Genomic DNA, 22,895 nt, shown 5'->3' on the forward strand with positions numbered 1-22,895 from the left:
GCTAAGAGCGTAGAGGTTTATAGGTTTTACGCGTTAGTATGTTTGTTGTTGTGGTAGGTTCTTCCCTCTCTCAATATGTAGGGGCTGGTGCGTTGTCTAAAATAGCGTTTGCTTTCTTCATTGATTTATTTTATTTTAATTCATTGGCTTACTGTGTACCTGACCAAAGACCGGAACCTGATTTAAAAAGAATTGGATTTAAGATTTCTTATTAATCCCTGATGAGAAAGTGGAGAAGATACAGGACCAAAAAAAAGAATGGAAACTACCTAGAAATTGACAGAAAACATTATCTATATACACACTATCAGTAGAAGAATATTAATTTAAAATAAAACTTCGGAACAGTATAGGGAGTTGGGATTGACAGTTAATGCTACATTATCAAAACTATACATTGATACAATAGATAGGGCTACCTCCAGCTCATTAATCATGTCCTGTATTTTTATTAATTCAAGACCTACACACAAGGCAAGAGAAAGTGCCATCCAAACAAGCGATTCTAAATTACTTGATACTTTATTTTTTATAATAATTGTATCTTTCGTTTAAAGGGGATAAGTCCATCTTGGCCCTCGTTGTCGCATTCAGCAATATTTTCCTTTTGCTCATCATCACTTCCATCATTGCCTTCAAAAACTGGACATGGTAAACAAACACTGAGCATAAACTACTAATCTTTTTTATAGCAGTTTTAAAAAATTGATTAGATATTGTATGTTATATGATTGAGCAATTCATCTTCTTACCTTTATGAACCTTCTCTGTCATGACCTAAATTTCTGTTTTCCTACCTTTCTGACATCTTATAGTATTAAACAGATGGTGTGTCCTCCCATTCCAAATCCAGTTCTGATCTGCGATTGGTTAGCACTAATGGTAAGTCTCACAAACTCAGTTGTGGTCTCCCATTCGCTTGAAATAGGATATTTGGATAAAGTAAGATATTAAGTTATTTTATTTTCCTTTAATCCAGGAGGACCGTGGCCCTTCAAGCCTTATCGCGGTAGAAAGTCATAGCAGTCAGATGGAGAATGTGTCCGTTTCACAGGTGTTTAGCCATAGATTACCAGTGAGTACCGACAACGACCACGAGGGAGCGCCATTTCTACAGAATCAAGCCACAAATGGTTATTACCATCAACAGCCGCAGCAACGCATGGAGATCACCCCGAAAGTGGAATTAACTCAGCCCGTGTTACCATCTCGTCCACTTTCCTGTGTATTTGAGAATCCACTATACACTGACGGAATGTGTTAGCAAAATATATAGCATGTAGCATGTTATTATAACACAACATTTAGAAACACACTGGTAATCAGCCTTCTTATAAAGAATATAGCAGATCTTCAGAGAATATATAAATATTATCACTATTTCTAATTTACTATTTTGTATGAACTATATTCCGGGGTAAACGTGTCTTAATCAGAGAGACGGTCTTAGAAGTGAAGTCAAGCTAAAATGTGTTATTGTATGTGTAATGTGAATTCAAATATATCTGCAAAGATTTCTATATTTTTGTTTTATGTTGAACAAACGTTGCTGTATAATAAGCTGTTACAAGCGATACAAAATGTTATCAATACATGTCATATCAATAGTAAGAAATACATATCAAATTGTTTTCAGTATTTTCAGTGCTTATCATTCTAGTGCTTCCAAATTCATCACTATAATCAGAGGTGAGTTCACTCTCATTCTGGCTAATTGTTAAAGGTTTATATAAAATATTATTATATATATTATGACACGTTTATAGTATATTATTCAACAATATTATTCACACCAAATAGTTAAATTATTATAGGCTACTATATTCAATGACAAGACGCTTCTCTACGCCTCCAACCTTCACCCCGGCCTGTGAGAACTGCGTTTCCCAGGAGCTCCGTCCGATTCCCTAAGGTCTGCCCCGGAGACTCTTCTCCGGAGCTCATTGGTCGATCCCCAACACGGTCTCCAGAGGGGGCGTTCTGCCCAACATCTGTTTTTAGTTTTGACAATGCCCTGAAAAGCATTTCTACTAAAAGATAAGTCGCAAATGTGGATGATGCAGCCTCTTTTAGTCTCGCATGAGTCGCATGTAAATAGTTAGTAGTTTCATTAGTAAGACCGCATACATTCACCAAGATATCTACAGCCATACAATTGACCACACTAAACTAAACTTGTTTCAACTTGATATCGACTTAAAACAGATAATGCGTACAGAACCTGACAAAACTGGATACAACGTATGTGGGTGTTGCGACATTCACCAGGCTGTTTGGAGAACATTGGAATAGTATAACGTTTAGTGGGGTTAAACCATCTTGCTATGAGTAACTTTGGTCGTATGAATTGACACTTATGGGGTTTAAACTTTAAAGGGCTTGAATAATGTTTTGACAGTAAACGAAACTAAATAGATTTATTATCAGAGTGGTTCTTGAAGCTATTCATGTCTAGCACAGTTTAATTTGATAAAATATCTTGTCATGCCATGCACTTTGTTTACAGCCTAATAATTCCTCTAAAATGTAGGCTACAGGCTTTCTACAATGAAAATACCGAACTAAGAACTCCGGTGGAAATAATCTCCGGGAAAATGACTCTCTTTTTATTAATTACCAAAATTCTAACATTTAAGTCTCTGTAACGCATTTCTTTAATTTAATCAGACTCCATTTACCAAATGCGAGTGAAAGGCATTTCCAAAATAGAACAGCCACAGCTGTACCATGTCTGCGTTGCGGGGGTACATGTGCAAACTTTGTACAGTTACTATACAAACAACATCTGAACTACGACACTTTGTCTATCAAATTATATCCTCTAGAAGCGATGTTTGTGTTACTTCTGTTTGCAAAAAAACAAACAAACATTTAAACGTGATTATGAAAATATGTTTACAATTTCATAACCCATTTGAAGACATGAAACTGGCCTCGTCCCCCGGATGGCTGGAGAAGGTGGAACAGTCCGGCAGCAGGCAGCAGAAGCGATGAGGGACTCCAGACCCAACGCAGTACACTGCAGCCAAGTATGAAAGAACACAATTTTGACAGTAGTTCAATCAAACAGATTTGATTCAGCTGTTAACGATGTGACCAACGGCCCGGGTGACACTGCTGTCGGCTGTTTCAAACACATGACAAACAACTTGGGGGATGTGAGGCACGCCATGGCATCTCAACCCAGGTAGGAACACATCGACGGCAGCTAGTCGTAGCAGCTAGCTAGAGCTAGCTGTCCGGGGGCTAGCCCTCCAATCACATTAGCAGGCTACTCTTTAATGACTTGACCGCTCCAGTCCTTAACACGGCTGGTGTCATCGACATGTACACTTATACATCGTAGCGTTAATGACTATTGTCCATAAAGAAAGATGTGTGTGTGTGTGTGTGTGTGTGTGTGTGTGTGTGTGTGTGTGTGTGTGTGTGTGTGTGTGTGTGTGTGTGTGTGTGTGTGTGTGTGTGTGTGTGTGTGTGTGTGTGTGTGTGTGTGTGTCGGTGTGTGTGTTCGTTGACTTGCAATCAGCGTCAAAGGAAAGTCCAGGAAAAAAGTAGAATCAGCTGGAATGCCTTTCTATCCCCCAAAGCAAACAGCCAGCACCGTGCCACTGGTATACTGTAGTAGACTACATCAATATTTATTTGACGACCACAAACTGAACCATTAGTTTTCCTTAAGCAAAATGCGTCTTGTCAGTGAGTGGATTATAAGCTATGACCAGCTTAATGTATTATTGGATAATGTCGCCAACGTTTGTGTTTCTTCAACTTGGAAGACTTTAATGGGCGATAGGAACTCTGAGTCATCAAAAACAAAGTAGTACTCATTGCCCCGCAACTTTAACACGGTTTGCTGAGCTATAATTAACATCCCTATCACCCAAGCAGAAGAAGGAAACATTAGTCGTATGGATGACACTTGAGTATTGTGTGTGTGTGTGTGTGTGTGTGTGTGTGTGTGTGTGTGTGTGTGTGTGTGTGTGTGTGTGTGTGTGTGTGTGTGTGTGTGTGTGTGTGTGTGTGTGTGTGTGTGTGTGTGTTTGTCAAGTCAAATTATTATTTCAGCGGTTACAACAATAATTGTTAAACGCTGAAATAATAATTTGACTAGACAAACAGGCGCGCACACACACATCGAACCTATATAAATCAGCATATCCAATGTGATTGCTATTATAGCAATCACATTGGTCATGCTGACTTATATAGGTTCGATTTTACTTGTTGGCTTCTCTTGAACTGTGTTTGCCATGAAACCACTGGACATGATTTAAGAATGCCCTTGGTCCATATCATGTTGCCATGAACTTTGCTCTGCTGTTTTCAAATAAGAAGAGCTATATCGATACTGTGCCCAGCGCACATGTAGTCATTTGTCTCGAAGAGCCAATCACCAAGGCCTTTTGATCATCTGTGATGTGGTTTATTTGGAATTTTCTAACTATGCCATCTATGCTATGATTGTGGAAAACGCAACTGAGCAATGCATATCCATGTACAAATATAATTAAAAAAATGACTTTGGTAGACAGAGCCAAAAAATGCCTCGGTCTAGTTGTGATGAGTGCCAATCTTTTTCGATACATGCCATACCCAGAATCAGACCACCAAAGGCTGAGGCATGCCCCTTGCAGACCATTTGATAACAATGTGTTTATGTGTAGATGAGTATAGATCTATTCACTTTCTGGGCAATTTTTGTAACACCTAATATAATATTTATTTTGCTGAATACTGAAACATGCATGGAAGAACTATAAATAGCTAGACATAACCTAATGCTGATGAATGCCCTCCTCATATTTTATGTTTATCTTGACCTATCAAGTGGCTATATGTGGCCTAAGTGGTAACATAAGCCGATATGTTTTGTCACGTAACCGTTTGCCTACGCTAGCAAAAGACGTCGAGTGAGTATTTGTTTGTACAGTCAGTATAAACATTGAGTACACATACTGGGTGTGTAAACGCCTAAAGGCACGCCACTAGAGAATATGTTACAGTGCCCCTACATGAGATGATGGTTGCCTACTATCAACTTCCTATCAGGCGCCACAGCGAAGCCAAGGGTCCTCTTGCTCTTTAAACGGGCACACCGGTAGCCTCAACTGACTGCCCCTGCTGTTGGTTGGTAGGGATGGTAGGGATGGGAGAAGGGGTGGGGAGTGGATGGGAGGAGTGGGTAGTAGAGAGAATGACAACACTTTTGGTAACACAATAGCTGCAACCCCCCCCCCCCCCCCCCCCCCCAACAGAATGTTTGGAAAGTCTTTCAAAACATGTGGTTCCTTTTTCGACCTACTGACACAACAGCCCATTCAATGTTGTCAACATTCACAATTTGTTTGCTGCGGTAAATGTTGGCAAGCAGCAACAACATTTGACATCTGAAAAAAAAAGATTGTTTAATTTAGCAAAGTTCTACTTTGTGCAATTAAGACTGTTTTCATTTGATAGTAACTGTCTGCGATATCTTGGCTAGGGTTAGGTCACCTGAGTCTCCAGCACTATATGATTCTTCTTGACTATGACCTGAGGCTTCAAAATTATCTATAACTTCAGCAACCCCAACTTCCTGTTTGGGTTTGGGGGAGACACCAACTCAAAATCTTGGCCTACATCGGTACGAACAAAATAAGGCTTCAATTTAACTGTAGGTTTTAAATAATGCTTAAGATTGCCTTTTTCATTTCTTGCCCGATATTCTACTCAAATCTTTTCTTTTCTTTTATTAGAGTAAAATAAATGCTTTTTTTCAAATTAGCTTCTTGGATGTCTTTGACCTCTTTATTTTGTGTAAACCGAAAAGGGGGTTACATCTGGATTAACAAATTATTTTTCCATTTTTAGAGACTCTTTATTAATACTTTTCTTAATATACTCTTAATGTAGACTCTTAGTTTAATACAAAGTGAATGCAGAGATCATCATTCATTTCAGAGTAGTCAAGGCTTTTGCATTTTGATATTCTAGTTAGGCTGGGGTTTTATTTTATTTTTATTACGAAACGAAGTGAAATACCCTAGAGACTAGACTATTCTGCAAAAAATAAATGTTTAAATCTAGGGGATCCCGAGAGCTTCATAATCTAAATAGATTGTGGCTATCTTGAGACCTGTGATTAAGTGTCCTTATGGCATACGCCTTGAAGGTTTTAAAATAGTTGATTTTATAGTATTTCAGGTGCAGAGGAATGATTGGGATATTCACGGCACGTTATTCTCTCAAACCGTGTCTAACGGCAGTAGTCTGTGGTTACCCAGCAGCCGGCAGGCAGCGTGACGTATCTGGTCCAGTCTCCGCACCGCCGTGTGTTGCCATGGAAGCATCCCATCGGGGTTGTGTCAGTCTGAGATGATGGGAGACGTATGCTGATGAGGGCGCCGTCGAACGAGGTGGCTTACACGCAGGTGGCTTTGCTCCGGTCGATGTTCAGACTGTTCTGACGTCTACGGGCCTGTGTATAATCTGCCAGCAGAACAAGAAGCGGTCCTTCTAAAGGCCGGCCACACGCGGACAAGTCGGTCCTCTCAGGGGGTCTATGGCGGCAGCACAGATGTTAAGGTCCCGGTGGAAACCCAGGAGCGTCTGGGTCTCTATAATTACGCCTGTCTGCAAATGAGGTGTGCTTATGCTCATATCCCCCATCGATGGGAGTGGTGCGCCCCTGGGGGGAATAATGTTGATGTCTGATAAGAGGATGAACATTGATGGGGCTTGATTGTGATTTCTAAAAGTACATGGCTGATTTATTTTTGTTAATGGGAATCCCTGGTCTTTATTCCATTTATCTTTATTTATATATCTTGTTTGTCACAAATCCTTGTTGGAAGGCCTGACTGCAGGTAGAAATTGAGCTTACCCCACAATGAACCGCTGTTGAAGCTATCCCTCCCAGTAGTTGCCTGTTATGTTTACTGCCATTTTTGTCGTTGTAGTTGAGATACACATGTTTAATCTAGTTAAGTTAAATTTATTTGTCACATACACAATTGTACAGGGCAATGCGTAGTGAAATTCTTATGTACCAGTCCGGCTGTAATTCTACTATATAAAGTGCAAGATTATAATACTGATTGGGTGGTGGGCTAGGTGACATTGTCAGTCTGGTTTAACAGTCTGATGGCCTGGGGACAGAAACTCCTCCTCCTCCTCTCCGAGTTGGCCCTCGGCATACGGCCGCGTCTCCCTGAAGGAAGCAGGGCCACCAGACTGTTGGGGTGGCTGACATCACTAGTGATCTTTTTGGCTCTGTTTTTGCATCGTTTGATGTGAATGTGTATGATACATGTGTGTATCATTATGTCTGTTTTACATACCTGTTAATTTCCCTACCCCCATCATCTTCATGTTGGTTTACCAGATGTCACTAAATTACTGTTGTTTTTTCTGATTCACTGACGCAGACCCATAGCATGCAAGCACGACGTAGTGACCCATGGCGTCAGTGTGTGGCTGTACAGTTTAGCCTTTAGTCCTAGCACCCTCCCCAGGGTCCCTGCGTCCTTAGTGTTCAGGGGTGGCCACCGGATCTGCACCCGCGCGCACCGCATCAGTCATCAGGCCTATATGCGGTCCACTGATGAATGCCGTCTGGGGGGTTGCCTCCCCCCAGTCTGCTGCGTCTCTCACCTTGGAATAGTAATTAACCCTCACGTCTCACTCAGTCCTGTGTTTGGTGGCTCTACCAAACCCCTGTGCACTACCCACATTTGGGCTGTTGGCAATTGTAGCCTGTAGTTGTCGACGTTGTTTTAGTTACTTGACACGCACTACAACACGCACATTATATTTTATTGTGTGCGATTGTACAACAGGTTCTGGCGCGCTGCACACAAACAAACCGATCCGAGGTAACGTGACCTTAAAGTCGTTTCTATGGGGGCAAGCACCAAATCTGGTTGCCGAGGGCAACCGCTACTGCGGAGCCCCCGTTGCAGCTGAAACATTCTGATCCGTGGTCATCATATCACGCGGCTCCGCCAGGTTCCCAGGTATTCTCGGAGGCGGACTTCCCTCCTCACTGTGTCGCTCTCTGTGTGTCGCAGCTTGTACAGTGAAGAAAGGAAACTCCTTCGCATCCAAGCCTGGGAGCAGAGGAACCAGGAGATCTGCCAGGAGCAGACGGGCCACGCTGAGAATGTGCCGCTCTTTGGAAAACCCTACAAGGTGATGACTCATCGGCCCTGTGCACCCCAGGCCCCTGCTGTTGGTCTACAATGTGTGACCATGCAATAATTAGGCTGCATGATACCGTGAAGCGACATTTTGGATCTTGACGAATAAACCCTCTTTTTCCATTGTTATTCTCTTTATCTCCAGACCAGCAAATGGGATGAGCTGTCTTGCCGTATCCAAAAGATGTTGGGTAGCTATGAGGACGGGAAGGATCCCGATCTGAACTCTGGGAACTTTGTCAAGGACCTCTTGGGCAGCTCTTCTAACCATGCGTCCATTATGGCGACGTTAAACCAACGGCAGCTGACGCCCGCCCACGCCTCCACCAAGCCTTCATTCCACGGCGGCCCGCGCCCCGCGTCCACGAGCACACCCGCCGAGACGCTCGCCAGGACCCCGCACGGCGCCGAGGCAGCCGCTGGCGCCGCCCCCCGGCCCTCTCCGGGCTACCTCCAGGAGGTGGCCCGCGCCCGCCCCCGGTCCCCCGGGCAACGGGACGACGAGGAGGACCTCCTGGACATGGAGTACGCCCGCCTCCCCGCGATGCTGGCGACGCTGTCCCCGCTAGCGGAGATGGAGTCCCCTCTACATTCCAGCGACGGCGACCCCTTCGGTCGACCGCGGGACGCGGATCGCCAGGGGGCCTTCGACCTCGGCGCCGAGTCCCCGCAGCGCTCCCTCGTCTCCCCCATCAGGCCCATGGAAACGCCGGAGCCCAAACCCCCCACCAAGGGCGGGCCGGCAGCCCCCCAGGCCTTCCCCCCTCCCCTGGCGTCCAAGGCGGCCGGCGTGGTGGTGACCAAGAAGCCCACTGCCTACGTGCGGCCCATGGACGGGCAGGACCAGGTCATCATGGGGTCCCCCGAGCTGAAGCCCTCGCCGGAGCCCTACGAGCCCCTCTCTGACAAGAAGAACAACCACCACCACCACCACCCCCACCACCACCACAACAACATCAACAACAACAACAACGCCGCCACCCTGTCAAAGAGCCTGCCCCGGACTCTAGAGGTGAGCGCTCGTCTAGGTTTTAAGAATGCTAATCCGGCTGTCTTATACCGCTGTTGACATTGAGGTTGGTTAAGTAGAACCTCTTTAACACTAGATCAACTCTGAGGACCCGATGGGACAGCAAGTGTGGCTCAGGGGCTTCTCGTTTCAACGACACTGGAAGTTGAGCGATCCTTTTCAAACGGTTATGAACAGTCAAAGCTTATAATGTAAATAAACGTAATACTAATTAAAAAAAAAATTATTGACAAAAAATAAAAAGATAAATAATAAAAAAGGATGTGCTTAGAAGTTGACTTGACGCACACAACACATTTCTGTTGTGTACAAATGTGTTGTGTACATACACATATACACAAGCTACCTGCAGCACAGCCCAATTCAAAAGCAGCAGTGCAGAATAAACAGACATTTCCACTGCTGGGGCTCATCCAGTTCAGGATAACTGCGTAATGAGTCACTCTCCCCTGCCCTCACAAGCACCCTCTCACTCCATACCTCAGCTCACAAACACACCAATGCCAGTGTCAAAGCAGAATTGTGCCATCACAAAGCTGATGACTTTGTGCTTTGTAAAGTTGCAGACAGCATAACTCTGATAATGACATAATACTGATCCAGTGCTTGGTGTTACTGTCACGACCAGGCTCTCTGCCCAGCTCCGGGTGCCCACTTATTGTTCTTTAGGAATAGATTATTAAAAGACGTTCAACCACCCTTGCACACACAGTTGATTTTTCCTGAGAATAAACATTGTTAATACATTATCCTAACATCTTCAGTTGAACTGGGTAACTTAAGGTTGGATCCCAAACAGGAGAGCGGATGAAAGCAAGTAACGAATTGACTGTGCACTGCTCATAGCGCTATTTTTACTTTATTTATTTTTTTAGAAAGAAAAAACAAAAGGGGGCAACAAGTGACGTGTGTGTGTGTGTAAGGCCCACTCGCTGTCACAGTCAGCAGCCCAGTGTTTGGAAACACGTGGGCTAGCTGCTGGTCATTCAACACTCGGCCTCCTGGGAAATGTTCAGGGCACAGAAGAGCACAGGGTAAAGGCCCCAGCCTTTCTCTTTCAATATTTACCATTTAGTAATTTAGCACATGCTTTTTGATCCAAGATGAGGGATTCAATGGATCTAGATGCAGGTCATTATGGTGATCCAGTGGTGAGGTGTCTTTGCTCATGGGCACCGACACCAAAAAGACCATTTGGGGTCTTACCCAGATTCAATACATTAGCGACTACTACACTATCCTACCACTGCCACTTCCAGACCATATCATTTGCATAGTAACACAACATGCTTTTGACACATTTGTTATTTCACAACATGGCACTAGGCTGTAGCGATGCCAGGCTGTGTTGTCAGGCTCTGTCTTTAGAAGACGGATGGTAAGGGAGATGCGGGTAAGCACAGAGACTTGTGTGTGGCCAGAGGTTAAGAAAGGCTGGGTTTTCTTATCGACCAGCAGAACAGGCCGAGGAGGATCTTGAAACCTAGGCTAAGTATTAAAGCCCATCAAATATTCAACGTTTGGTTGAGAAACTTGGATCCCTTTTTGTTATGATAAATCGTTAAATTTGTTCTCCATAACTAACATGAGAGTTAAAATAAGCCCAGGACATGAATAACATGACAACCGTGGAAAGGATCAGAGGTCTTTCTTTTAGCTATGCCTGTCTTTGAAGCAAATGTACAGAGCAGTCCTACATGTAAATGTGGCTCCCCACTGGCTGATATGTTAAAGATGTGATGATGTCTAGGATTGTACGGCTATAGAGTCCCTGGTCTGGGTCTCGGCCCAGATCACGTCACAGTCGGTCAAACGTTTCAATGGAGACGAATGCAAGAGGGGATTCTTATTTAAAATGGGCTCCAGATGGGCGCCATTCTCCAAGACCTTGTTTCACAACTGCAGTGAAACGAGCATAAAGGAGCCCTTCCACACACTCCCAGTGCCGTCCGTGTGCGTGGCCGTGCATGTGTGCACGCATTGATTTACGGGGGTCTCCTCCATATGTGGTCTCCGCGGGAATGCGTGTGCACATTCCTGCCCATGCGTGCCAACTGGATGTGTGAGTGTTCCCGTGAACGCAATGTGCACGTGCATGAGTGTTCCTTCCTGCCTCCACACGCATGTGTTTGACTAGATGACGCAGCCGAGAGGTATGGAAACAGCTTCTATCACAATAGTGATCAGACATTTTACACAATATCTATAAATATATCACTATATGCTTGGGTATTTTAAATGCCGTTCTAAACAGTCACAGTATATCAGTATATGTAAATGTAGTGTGATATCGGACAAATTTTCTTTTTCCATTCTCTGACATTTCAAGACGATACAATACCATTCAAGGACGATAATTGATTGACATGTGAATTATTGCAAAGTCCTACCAGATTTCATAACCTCATCCTTGGACCCAGCAGAACATTGTTTGTGCTTTGTCACTAAATAAAGTGACCTAATATCTAAAAATATCGTCTTGTCTCACCCCATGGTGAACTGTACTCCCTGTGGAAGAGAAGCCTTTAAGGAAATTAGATATGCAACCTTTTCGGCAACAGCTGCCTCTCACTCATAACTAGTGAGTGTGGGCGGGGCTACTGGGCTCCAAGCTTCAGTGAACTCAAAGGTTGCTCAGCAGCATTCATAGTGGTCAATGCTAAGAATATATTTTTTTTACTTATGAAAAAATGACAGCACTGATTAACCGTAGGCTTATACCGCAGCACACATCGTTCTTCCCTGTTACAAAACCCTGGCCCCGTGGGTCACATGCGTACCCTGTCGCAGGACGGGCCCCATCAACCATGATCCAATCCAGAATAATTTTAGCATCTAATCCGAGTTAAAAGTTAGCCTGGAATGGAACAACAGGTACATCCAGGGGACGGTATCTGGATGAAACGGGGCCCTCCCCCACCGGGCTGCACGGCCCGGACAGCGCTGGAGGGTTATGTAGTGATTACTCGGTTGGGTTTCCGTTGTGTGGACCTGGCAGCGGGCGTCAGACCATCTCCTTCCTCTGCGCCCGGAGGCGCTGGTTACGCAGCGGGCTGCGGCTGCTTCAGAGGGCCTGCCCGCGCCTGCTCCTCTAAAGCAGGGCTCCTCTACAGCAGGGCTCCTCTAAAGCAGGGCTCCTCTAAAGCAGGGCTCCTCTAAAGCAGGGCTCCTCTAAAGCAGGGCTCCTCTAAAGCAGGGCTCCTCAACCTTTTGATTACTGTGGAATGTACGTTTTAAATATCGTCCCGGCCGGGTATGCTCAGGGGTTCAGCCATATGTGTTTTGGGGGCGTCTACGGGCGGCGCCCAATGCCCACCTACTTAATTCAGCTCACTATATTTGGGTTAATGCCACCCGAATGCCCCGTCTATTGTGCTGTGAAATAATAAATGATGAGGTGATATTATGATAATGAAACGTATTTGAATTTTATGGAAGAAAAATAATAGCTTTGTTTATAAATGTAGGGATCCCCGGTGACCAACTGAACAGGACTTGGCAGGGGTCCAGGGGCCGATTGTGAGACAACCGCTCAAGACACCAGTGGCGTCGACAAAGCACTCTTATCACGCATCATAAAACCCTCAGTGATGTTGACGTGGAAAAAACAAACAAAGGCCCAGGTGTAAATGAGTGAAGTGTAGGTAGGAGAGTTTGGCCTCATGCTTCCGACGTCTCCTAGCAGTCTCGTCTTGGTGTATTCCTATTTCGCGATCCTACCCGGACTCTATAATTATGGATGCATGTGTCTGATTATAGTAGCAGACTCTTACTTGTGTCCTCTTCCCATGCTTGTTGTGCAGCCGAGGCCTAATGACGCCCAGTGTGTGGAAGACATTCTGAGGGTGAGTACGGCCTGAAGCCCTGTGCAATGTTCCGACTGGCTCTGATTCTTGCTGTGCATGCGTCAATGCTACATATGAGCTTACCATATGGTCCCTTGCATAACGGTAGTCGGCAATAAGGGCCAGTCCCTTAGGGAATTCCTAGAATGTGTATGTCATTTATATTGAATGGAGCGATCCGTCTCTGTTCTCAGGAGATGACTCACTCCTGGCCTCCTCTCCTCACCACCATCCAGACGCCCAGTGCCTCCCAAACCCCCAGGTCTCCCCCAGCAGCCAAGGTACCGTGCTGCCGGCCGGCGCAGACTGACTGGTGCTTTCATTGGCTGCTTGCCAATACTCACCTAGCCCCACTTCTACCCAATCAGCTCTGGTTCTTTCCACGGGCTTTGAGAGGAACTGTTTTGAATCAAGAGGCCTCATCAACGGGGAGGGCGTTGCTAACCCTCTCTAACCTGTAGAACACGGTCATGATCCGCACCTCAGTTGAATGATCACCTGCTACTCTTTTGTCCCAGCTGTGAACCAGCATTTCGGGTTCCGAAACAGTTTATTTCTTCAGTTTTATTTTCGGTCAACATGCGCCGAACTGTTCAAAACTTGTTGTGCAAACCGGAGCAGAATCTGTTCCATGTTGGTGGAAAAGGGCTAACAGAGGGAGGCTAACAGAGCGGCACTTTGGGAGTTCCCTCTGCCCAAAAAGAACAGCTTATTCAAATAGGATGAATAGGAGAAATGAATATGTATTTGTGATCATGAAAAACGACTACCCATGAAAGAGAGAAGCGGCTGAGACTGGCTCGACCAACGCGATCACGCTGTCAGGTCAACAGGGTTTCACTTCCCTCTCATGCCGTGCGTGTATAAATAGAGATACAGTACAAACTGCCCAGTTCCAGTGTAGGATGAGCTGACTGCAGTGTGTCAATGTACTGAGGGTTTATAATGGACTACCTTTCACCTGTTATGTTCTTCCCCCCCTCCCCAGGTGGTCGAGCGTGTCCAAATCAAACATCCAGGTAAAGGTATGACCTTTGATCTCTTAAAGGGCCGGTGTGTAGGATTTATTTGGAATCTAGGAATGCGGTCAGATTACAACCTGCTCGCCCCTCCCAACGACGTAACTGAAGCTATGGTGGCCTGTAAGGATTCAGTTGTACTTCCAAGAGATCTTCAACAGAAGTAGCCAAGTGTCAAGTGATGAGATTCCTTGGCAGATTTATTCATTATATTTAGTTATTTAGTCTGTAAAACTATAGCTTATAGCTTACAAGTAAGATGAAGAGAAAGGAGTGAGAGAAATTAAATACTCTACCACCTACTCTGCTGTTTGTCTGTTCTGGGCTACTGTAGAAACAGGGCGGGCTCTGTGGAAGAGGATGTAGATATAACAGGCTCATTCTGAGGGGACAAAAACCACATTCTTACTCTTCTTGGATTATACACTAATGGAAGCTTATCTCCAAGTATTATATTTCTGAAAAGTTAGTTCTGCCATTAAAAACTACACACTTTAAAACAGCATGCCTCCAATTTCTTACGTGGGTGAAATCTTAGAAACGGCTGTCTTAAGCACTTAAGAGCAGAGTGAATAGTTGATTCTCTACGGACATTGCTTTTATTGATGTATTTATGTGTGTATTTATTTATGATTCCCAGAACACTATGATTCCCCTCCAACAGAATCTCCAGTTAGCAGCCAGCAGAGTTCTGCATGGTAAGTTGTGTGTGTGTGTGTGTGTGTGTGTGTGTGTGTGTGTGTGTGTGTGTGTGTGTGTGTGTGTGTGTGTGTGTGTTGCCCCGTTAGAGGGGTAATACCAACCCCTTGACTCAATAAGTAAAATCATGCACAGCATGTGAATGTCTGATATGGTATGGGTATGAATCACCCATACTGCTACAATATGATGAATCAAATTGTAACACACCCTTGTGTTTGTATAGTAACTTTGGTCTTTTTGTTCCTACTTGATGTTCACTATTAACGGCAGAATATTTTGGATGGGGGGGGGGGGGGGGGGGGGGGGGGGGGGGGTAGGTTATAAACAATAATACGGCTAAAAGGGCAGTTGGTACTTGGGCAAATGCAACTGAAACACGATAGTCTGGGCCATTCCCCGCCATGCAAATAGTTTGGAGCGCACTCATTTCCCTATGCAACATCTTCACTGATGCCCCACCCTCGTATGCGTGTGTGTGTGTGTATGCGTGTGTGTGTGTGTGTGTATGCGTGTTTGTGTGTGGATTGGTGTTGTCCACGTAGCACGGTGGAAGCGGCCCATTCCAGCGGCGTCGAGTCAGCCAGCTCCAGTGACTCCGAGAGCAGCTCGGCCTCCGAGTCCGAGAACGACTCGGCGAGGCGGCGGCCCCCCCAGCCCCCCCGCGGCAGCAGCCCCGCGGAGGTCAAGGTACGCTAAGCTAATGCTAACGCTGTTCTTACACTACATTAACAACCGCGGGGGGGGGGGGGGGGGACGGACGAGATGAACACGCACTGCTTAAAGCTTTTGTTTGTTTGATCAGTCCAATCGTGATGACCTTTTATTTATCGTGTTCGTCACTCCAGACCCCGGCGCCACACGGCGATTGGCAGTTGGCGAACTGGATCCGGTCGGGCCAGCAGAACACTGGAGGTGCCTCCCAGACCCCGCCCCACAAAGCACCGCCGCCCCCGCAGCCCTCCCAGCGCTCCTCAGGCCCCCGGGACGCAGCGACGGCGGCGGCGGCCAGCCAGCCCCCCAGGGACTACAAGCCTCATGTTTCCTCTGACCAGGAGGGGTCGAGCCACAGCCAGGTCGCCAAGACCCCGCAGTGTCGCGTTCCCCTGAAGCACTCCGCCCCGGCCCGTGCCAAGGCCTCGGACGACGCCGCCGCCGCCACCGCCGGCGGCCGAGTGAAGCCCGCCTGCAAAAAGCACTCTGCCAAACCGGGCAGGACTCTGAGCCCCAAACCCCCCAAGGCCGCCCCCCAGGCGGAGACGACGCGGGCGGGGCCTGCCGAAGACAAGGGCTCCTCCCCCTGCCCCCCCCTGACCTTCACGTACAGGCCCAAGGTGAAGACGAAAACGAAGCGCAGCAGCGGGGGCGGCCCCAAGGCGGAGCGCGCCTCGCTCCCCAGGCAGGAGGACACGTCGACCTGCGTCCCCAACGCGCCGCTCTCCGCCCCGCCCTGTCACTGCGGGAGGTCCCCCGACCGCTGCGTCTGCCCCGCCGCCCCCAGCCCCGGGGGGCCCGACCGGGCGCTCGCCGCCCCGTCGGCGGAGTCGAGCGGCGGCTGCGCCGGCGTCAAGAAGGAGCCCGCCAAGAGACCCCAGGGCGCAAAGAAAGCTCCCAAGACTGTGAAGCCGGAGGCCGTCCAGCCGCCGCCCGGCAAGCCGGCCACGGCCGCCAGGAGCCTGGTGCCGTCCCTGCTGGTGAAGATCGACCTGAGTCTGCTCTGTAGAGTGCCCTTCGTCTCGGCCGTAGCCCAGGAGACCACCACCACCACCACCACCACCTCCTCCTCCACATCCTCCTCCTCCTCCAACAGCACCACCACCATACCCACCAACTCCGCCACTAACAACAGCACCACCACCACGGGTACCTCCTCCACCTCGTCCTCCAGCAACAGCAGGGGTAAGGGGGCGTCGGAGACGGGGGGCAAAGGAGGTGACCCATCCAAGTGGGGTCCGACGAAGAACAAAAGGGGACCGGTAGGTTTGAGTGTTTGTTTCACTGGCTGCAGGCCCCATTAGGCATATCTTATTCTAGAGTGTGTATGTGGAAATGACTAGCACGAAAGTGAAAGATGTGTTATTTCAGGCTGAAAGCGATAAGAACCCACCGAAGAAGAGGCAGAAAATGGAGAAGAAGGCCAAAGTAGTGGAGCAGCTACCAGGTCGAGCCACGGTCAAGTCTGAGTAAGTGATGCTATACCGGACGTGGGCCCTGAACAACTTCCCTCCAGATGACTCATTAGAGGACCTCAATACTTATCATTAGTTATTTTATTTATTTACTTTAGTAAAATAGTTATTATACTTAATTGATCATAATTAATACAGTACTTTGAATCGCAGTGATTTAGTTGTTCATTTAGTACCATCCATCCCTTAAATACTTGCCTATTCCCTCAATTGAATAAAAAAAACAAAAAAGGTTATGATGCATGTCTGGTTCCCCTTCAGAAGTTCTGTTATCGTGGTGAAGGAGGAGAAACGGAAGACGGCCAAGAAGCGAGGCGGGCCCCAGAGCCAGCAGCAGCACTGTAGCGGGCCCAAAGACCACGGCACTGATGCCCGACACGGCAAGGACGGCAACCCAAAGCACAAGAGCACCAAGAAACACAAGGAGCACGCCAAGACCGGGAAGGTACCTGTCCCAGGACGGGGAGCCTTTGTATTAGTTTAGTCTCTTTCTCTAGCGTAAATGACGATTTCATGATTTCATTAATGTTGGGCTATCCGTGTAGTCAATATTCCTAGTTGGACTCCTTACCTATTCCTAATCCTCATTATTGGCGTTAGTATTGGTTATCTTTCTGTGCAGATATAATTGTAAACTTTTAAGATTAAATCTCGCAAATTTTTCACTTTTTCATCATAATGTCACATGTTTCTGTCATGCTATGTTGTATGAATTCCCAACCCGTGTGCTGTGTCTCCCTCCAGAAGGGCCCTAAGAGCATGCTGAGCGTCCAGGCGTCCGCTGAGCCCAGCAGGGGAGGCTCCAGCACCAGACCCATGCTCCGCTTCGAGGACAGGTGAGGTCAGCCACAGCAACAAACGTAGACCTCTCTGGACCCTCCACTCACCTAAGAATAGGAGGGAGCTGGTCCGGCCAGGCGAGGTCTGAAGACAGCGGGAAACAAATGCTGCCTGGGGCCGGTGAGGAATGGTGTCACCAGAAAATAGACTGGTTTGAACTGGTTTGACTTTTCAAAATGTCCATAATAAGGACTTCTTTCGAATTGTACTGTATTGAATTGAATCAACTCGAATACAAGAGAGTTACAAAACTGAATCGAATGAATTATTGTATAATTAATATTATTAAAAAATTACTTGAGCGGTCCTAAATTTATTTAGCATACAAAGGCTTCCTTTTCATTACCCCTGAATACAGACATCATGAGCAGTTCCATATGCCGTAGCACATTGACATCATGCCCTGATTAATAGTCTTGTCTGCATCACCCTACCCTCTTTACAGCACAGCATTTAATTTGGGTCAGAGGAAAGATGATGAGGTACTAAAAATAAGCGGCATTTCAACATAATTAAATGGCATGACTGATATCTCTGCTTCTTACTCCAGGCTTTATCCAGTGAAACACTACATTAAGGAGGCAAAGAAACTCAAGCACAAAGCGGACGCAGAGGTACGCCTTCAGATTCACTCCGGTTGTCTCCACAGTTGTTGGTCACTCTTGTTTTTCAACCACATGCCGGTCATGCAGTATAACTATATATATACTGTTTGTGTGTTTGTCGCCTTCCATCTCTAGTCCGATAAGGTCAGTAAAGCCTTTGGCTATCTGGAGGCGGCCATGTTCTTTGCCGAGAGCGGCGTCGCCATGGAAACGGAGCTGGAGACCTCAAAGTCTCCGTACTCGATGTACGAAGACACGGTGGAGCTCATTAAGTAAGTGGTTTGGCATGTAAAGCAGATGCTCTGCCCTCTGGCCGTGTGCCTGTTTGTGAGAGTGTGGTCTGAACTTCAGTTTCCAGTGTGAGTGATCGATTGATTTCCACTTGTACAGATTTACACTAAAACAGAAGAATTCAGGGGACTCTTCCGCCCTCCCTTCAGAAAACGACTTCACAGTGTTATGGTGAGCAGGTCCCAACTACCGCAACTCTCACGAGACGCAACCCACTTGGAGTTGATTTGTTGGACAGGAAATTATGTCATTAAAGGCCGTATTCAACCCTTTTTTCGTTCCAACAGTTTGAAGTGCCAGTCCTTCCTGCAGATGGCCATGTTCCGATGTAAACAAAAAGTCGCGTCAAAGTATTCCAAGACCCTCAAGACCCACTTTATGGTAAACACTGAACATAAATCCCCTTGTTTTGTTATTCTGCCCCAAAACGGGAAGCTACAGCAGCTGCGATGGCGTGGCCGTGGTTGCCTACACCACAGTTGCCTACACACACTAACACGTGTTTCCGTTTGTGGATATTCTTTCAGAACTGCAAGCCCTCCCTGGACGCTTCCCTCGGCAGTTCAAGGTAAGGGCTTGGGCCACGCCTCCTTCTGCGCACATCTCCCCCCTGGGACCAGCCTTCCGCTCCTTATATTGCATATCAAGACATGGGGTTAAACTGGGTCATACACCTGCTGAGATGTTCTCTACACACTTTGGGGATTTGGAAGCGTTCTTTGTATACAGTATAGAGAACAACAGAACAACTCAAGCTTCTAATTGATAACTGTTTTGCTAAAGTGTACTATTTGTACTTTTACTTAAGACTTTGGTTCTGTAAAGCAACTCTTATTTGACATGAAATGGTTTAAAAAAACAATCGAGTCCTTGATCCGAGCCCTCTTATAATGGACATCAGAGCAAGCCTTTCAGGGCTTCCTCCTCATGACTCACACCCTCTCCTCTCATTGGTCCAGAAGTGCGGACGCCGCGTCCCCCCGGTCCTTCGCGGCGTCCCCGGCCCTCGCAGCCCCCGGCAGCACCACCAGCTCCAGCAGTTCGGGCCCCGGCTCCAACCACAGCTGCGGGGGCGGGGAAGGTCCCGCCGCCGCCGCTGGCAGCGCCACCTCCAACACCGTGTCCATCCCCAAGATCATCCACCACGTGGCCTTCTCCTACGTCAACATCACGGCGCTGTTCGTCAGCGCCCATGACCTCTGGGAGAAGGCGGAGGCGCTGACGCACAAGAGCAGTGGTGAGGCGGGGCTGGGGGCTAGAGGTGGGGGTGGGGGTGGAGGTGTGTGTGTGTGATGGGGGTTGGGGGGTGTTGTTATAGAGGCCAGCAGGGTGGTTGGATTTGGTGTGAAGAACAAGGGGAATGTATATGACAGGGATTCTCTAGAGTCGCCAACAAGCACTTTAAAATCCTCTTAAAACTGTTAATCTATTTCTCACGATTCCCATTACGTCAGTCACCGTCGAGGGTAAGGAATCGTTCGCTCGTCTTCTCGCACACTGGATCCGCTGGATCCAGTGTGCGAGAAGACGAGCGAACGACCGATCCGCTGGATCCACACCTGTCATAGCGTGCCATGTCTGAGCCGGGCCCTGTCTGTCCCCAGGCGTGCTGTCGGAGCTCAACGCCCACATGGAGCCCCTGAGCCTGTCCTCCAGTGTGAAGGCCATGGTGCAGTACACGCGGCAGGCGCTCAACTGGCTGAGGCTGGACGCCCAGAGCCTCAAGTGATTAAGAGCCACAACCGCAGCCCCAACAACTGACATTGTCCAGCAGGACCCCCCCCCCCACACACACACACACACACACACACACGGAGACACACACAAACACACAGGTTGGTGTAAGCAGTGAGGATCAATCCCACCCACCCTGAAACCTGATTATCAGTGCCTGGGTTCTCATCCCCTTGCGGAGGTCTTCCAGTGGATTTTATCTTTGGGGGCGAGGGGGGGTTTGGCACCCATACAAATAACTGGACGTGCACAGCAATAAACCCCCCAGTGAATATCATGCTGTAATCCTAGCCTTCCCATTCCCCCAGTCTTCACATCTCTGCTGTTCTCACATCCTTTATGACATTTCCTTTCACCAGCTGGTCTTTCCAATGCACTTCAACGTAAACGTCCCCGTTTCCAGATCTAGATTGACTAGACTAGCCCTGAATGGTTTCAAATCCTTACCCTTCCAGCTGCTGACGGTAGCTACTGAGGAGGTAGTCAATTAGAATCATGATGATAATACTACTACTAATAATGATAATAATGCAAAATGGCTTGATGCAAATAGTCTTCATGGCGGCTGGCTCTCTTCGTTTGAAGTGGCGACCCAGAGCTTCATGGTATTATTCTTTTTCATCAAGTAATATATGGTTCTTGAAATTATTTTTATATATTTTTTATTTTGATGAGGGAAACCGAAAAGGTGCGCCTGTGTCTCGTTGAGTCATGAAGAACTATGGGCTCCATTCCTCAGCTGCAGCGACGCCCCACATACATTTAGAATTGTGTTTTTAAAACATTTCTTTTTTCCACCATGTGATACAGTGGAATGCTTTAGTGATGTTTGGTGTTAACTTAAAAAGGCCCTAACAGTTTATGGCAATCTATAATTATTATCTTTCTTAATATTTTCTTTTTAGAGAGAAATTAAGAACTTCTATTTTGTCCAAGGCTGTGTTTTTTTCAGTCGTTCAGAGATTGATTTGGTTTTGAAATTAGTGTTCTGCATTTAATTTTTTCAAAGTCTGTTTCATTTAGTACAGCTTTCATCAAAATGTGGCATCAACGTGTGGTAAGAGCTGCTCACTGGGCTCTTAATGAATTGTCCGGACCAGTAGGTAGCTTCTGAGTTCTTCTTAATCCCCCCCCCCCCAGTTACTTGGGACTCCACGTAACCATGACTACATGAAAGAACCAAATAAAATGTAAGGAAACTAGCTTCTAAATATATGCTTCAGTTTCAAAATTCTTGAGTCATAGTGCAAAAAAAAAAAAAAAAAAGGGGGACAAACACTAACCTTGGATATCAGATCATAAGTATTTAAATCTGCATTCGCACTCGCCATCTGTTGGATTGGATTGGTTTCAAGAAGTGAACCGTAGTATTGTCACACTGAAAAGGGCTGGGGTTCCACAGGAACAGATGTTCCAGCTCAGAGAAACTGTGCCTTACCAGACAAACAGGAAGCGATGCTGAATAGGTGGTGGACCACAACGAGGCCCTGTCGTTCAGAGTTCTGTGCGCTCCACAGAACCCGGATGACGTTCATGTATTGCTTTTGCACTTAGATTGATGTTAGCTGCAGCCCACTTTATATGCAAACATGAAAATGTTTTGTAGTGTACGTTTATAGCTCTCCCTTTCGTTTTAAGAGCATTTGTGGTTTCACTTTTTTTCTGAAACTGCATTTAGACTTGTATTATTATTCTGCACATAATCACTTAGTTTTAACCAAAGCTGTTTTCATTTTTTGCACATTTTTAACCTAATTTCAATAGTCTTTGTTCATGGTTTACTGCTGACTTCCTGGAATAACAGTCGCAATTAAATATGACTTGCCTTTTTTTGCTATTGGAGAAAAAGAACATCACACCGACTTCTCAGGAGGCTTGGAGCAGTGCTTCCATAGTTGTAGAGCTACGATTAATAATGAATATTCCAAGCATTGAAGCCGCCCCCCTTAATCATGACTACTCTTGGCACATGTTGGATCAACTCTGTCTTCAGCCAATTATTGATTCGTGATTATTGAAATATCTATAAATAGATGGATTGGTCCAAAAACATAGGAAAGCTGACTCAGTTATGTTGAATTGGGAATTGATAGAAACTGCTGGCAGCCAGGTAGCGCCTATAGTAAGATGATGAAAGTATTGCAACTGACAAAACAAACAAATACACTAGGGACATTGGCTTAAGGGTTTGTATTTCTATCATGAAGACATGAATAACCAAGTCTCCCATGGCCAACATAATCATTTGTATAAAAAAATAAATCCTTTCTTATCAACGCTATGATTTGCAGGGGCAACATGTTTTGACCTTGGATGCTTTTGTTTTGTGAATAATGTTAATGGGTTGCAATGTACAGTGATGAATTAAAGATTGCAAAACAAAGAAATCTGCCATCTAATCTCTCCCTCACAGGCTATGATCCAGGACAACTCAACGGTTTGCTTTAGTGGGTAGAAAGGCGTCAG

The 22,895-nt window shown here is 46.4% G+C and overlaps 2 protein-coding genes across 9 annotated transcripts in view; both read left to right on the forward strand.

The window, feature by feature from the left end:
• Window positions 1-1,638, forward strand: part of LOC115532170 (leukemia inhibitory factor receptor) — an 11,902-nt gene extending 10,264 nt beyond the window's left edge. For 2 of the 3 annotated variants that reach the window (XM_030341752.1, XM_030341751.1), the window contains exons 16-18: window positions 558-651; window positions 816-882; window positions 980-1,638. In XM_030341752.1, the coding sequence (XP_030197612.1) occupies window positions 558-651; window positions 816-882; window positions 980-1,264 (446 nt within the window). In that variant the 3' untranslated portion in view covers window positions 1,265-1,638. Of the gene's footprint in view, window positions 314-557; window positions 652-815; window positions 883-979 lie in introns of those variants that run through there. The other variant, XM_030341753.1, reaches the window with a different exon arrangement.
• A 410-nt stretch (window positions 1,639-2,048) lies between these two features.
• Window positions 2,049-22,816, forward strand: LOC115532168 (AF4/FMR2 family member 1). 6 transcript variants are annotated; one of them, XM_030341747.1, is made up of 19 exons: window positions 2,049-3,187; window positions 8,049-8,169; window positions 8,323-9,189; window positions 13,011-13,052; window positions 13,247-13,333; window positions 14,041-14,077; window positions 14,712-14,769; window positions 15,316-15,460; window positions 15,619-16,746; window positions 16,856-16,953; window positions 17,224-17,404; window positions 17,704-17,795; window positions 18,350-18,413; window positions 18,540-18,676; window positions 18,795-18,866; window positions 18,983-19,076; window positions 19,223-19,263; window positions 19,655-19,932; window positions 20,300-22,816. In XM_030341747.1, the coding sequence occupies exons 1-19, from the start codon at window positions 3,138-3,140 to the stop codon at window positions 20,422-20,424; spliced, it is 3,717 nt and encodes a 1,238-aa protein (XP_030197607.1). In that variant the 5' UTR covers window positions 2,049-3,137; the 3' UTR covers window positions 20,425-22,816. The 6 variants fall into 6 exon arrangements, with proteins under 6 accessions (XP_030197607.1, XP_030197606.1, XP_030197609.1 ...); XM_030341746.1 differs by having other exon boundaries at window positions 2,414-3,187; window positions 17,221-17,404; window positions 19,658-19,932; XM_030341749.1 differs by having other exon boundaries at window positions 2,450-3,187; window positions 14,736-14,769; window positions 17,221-17,404.
• Window positions 22,817-22,895: the final 79 nt, after the last annotated feature.

The sequence above is a fragment of the Gadus morhua genome, chromosome 19 (assembly GCF_902167405.1).
Source record: "Gadus morhua chromosome 19, gadMor3.0, whole genome shotgun sequence".
NCBI classification, from domain to species: domain Eukaryota; kingdom Metazoa; phylum Chordata; class Actinopteri; order Gadiformes; family Gadidae; genus Gadus; species Gadus morhua.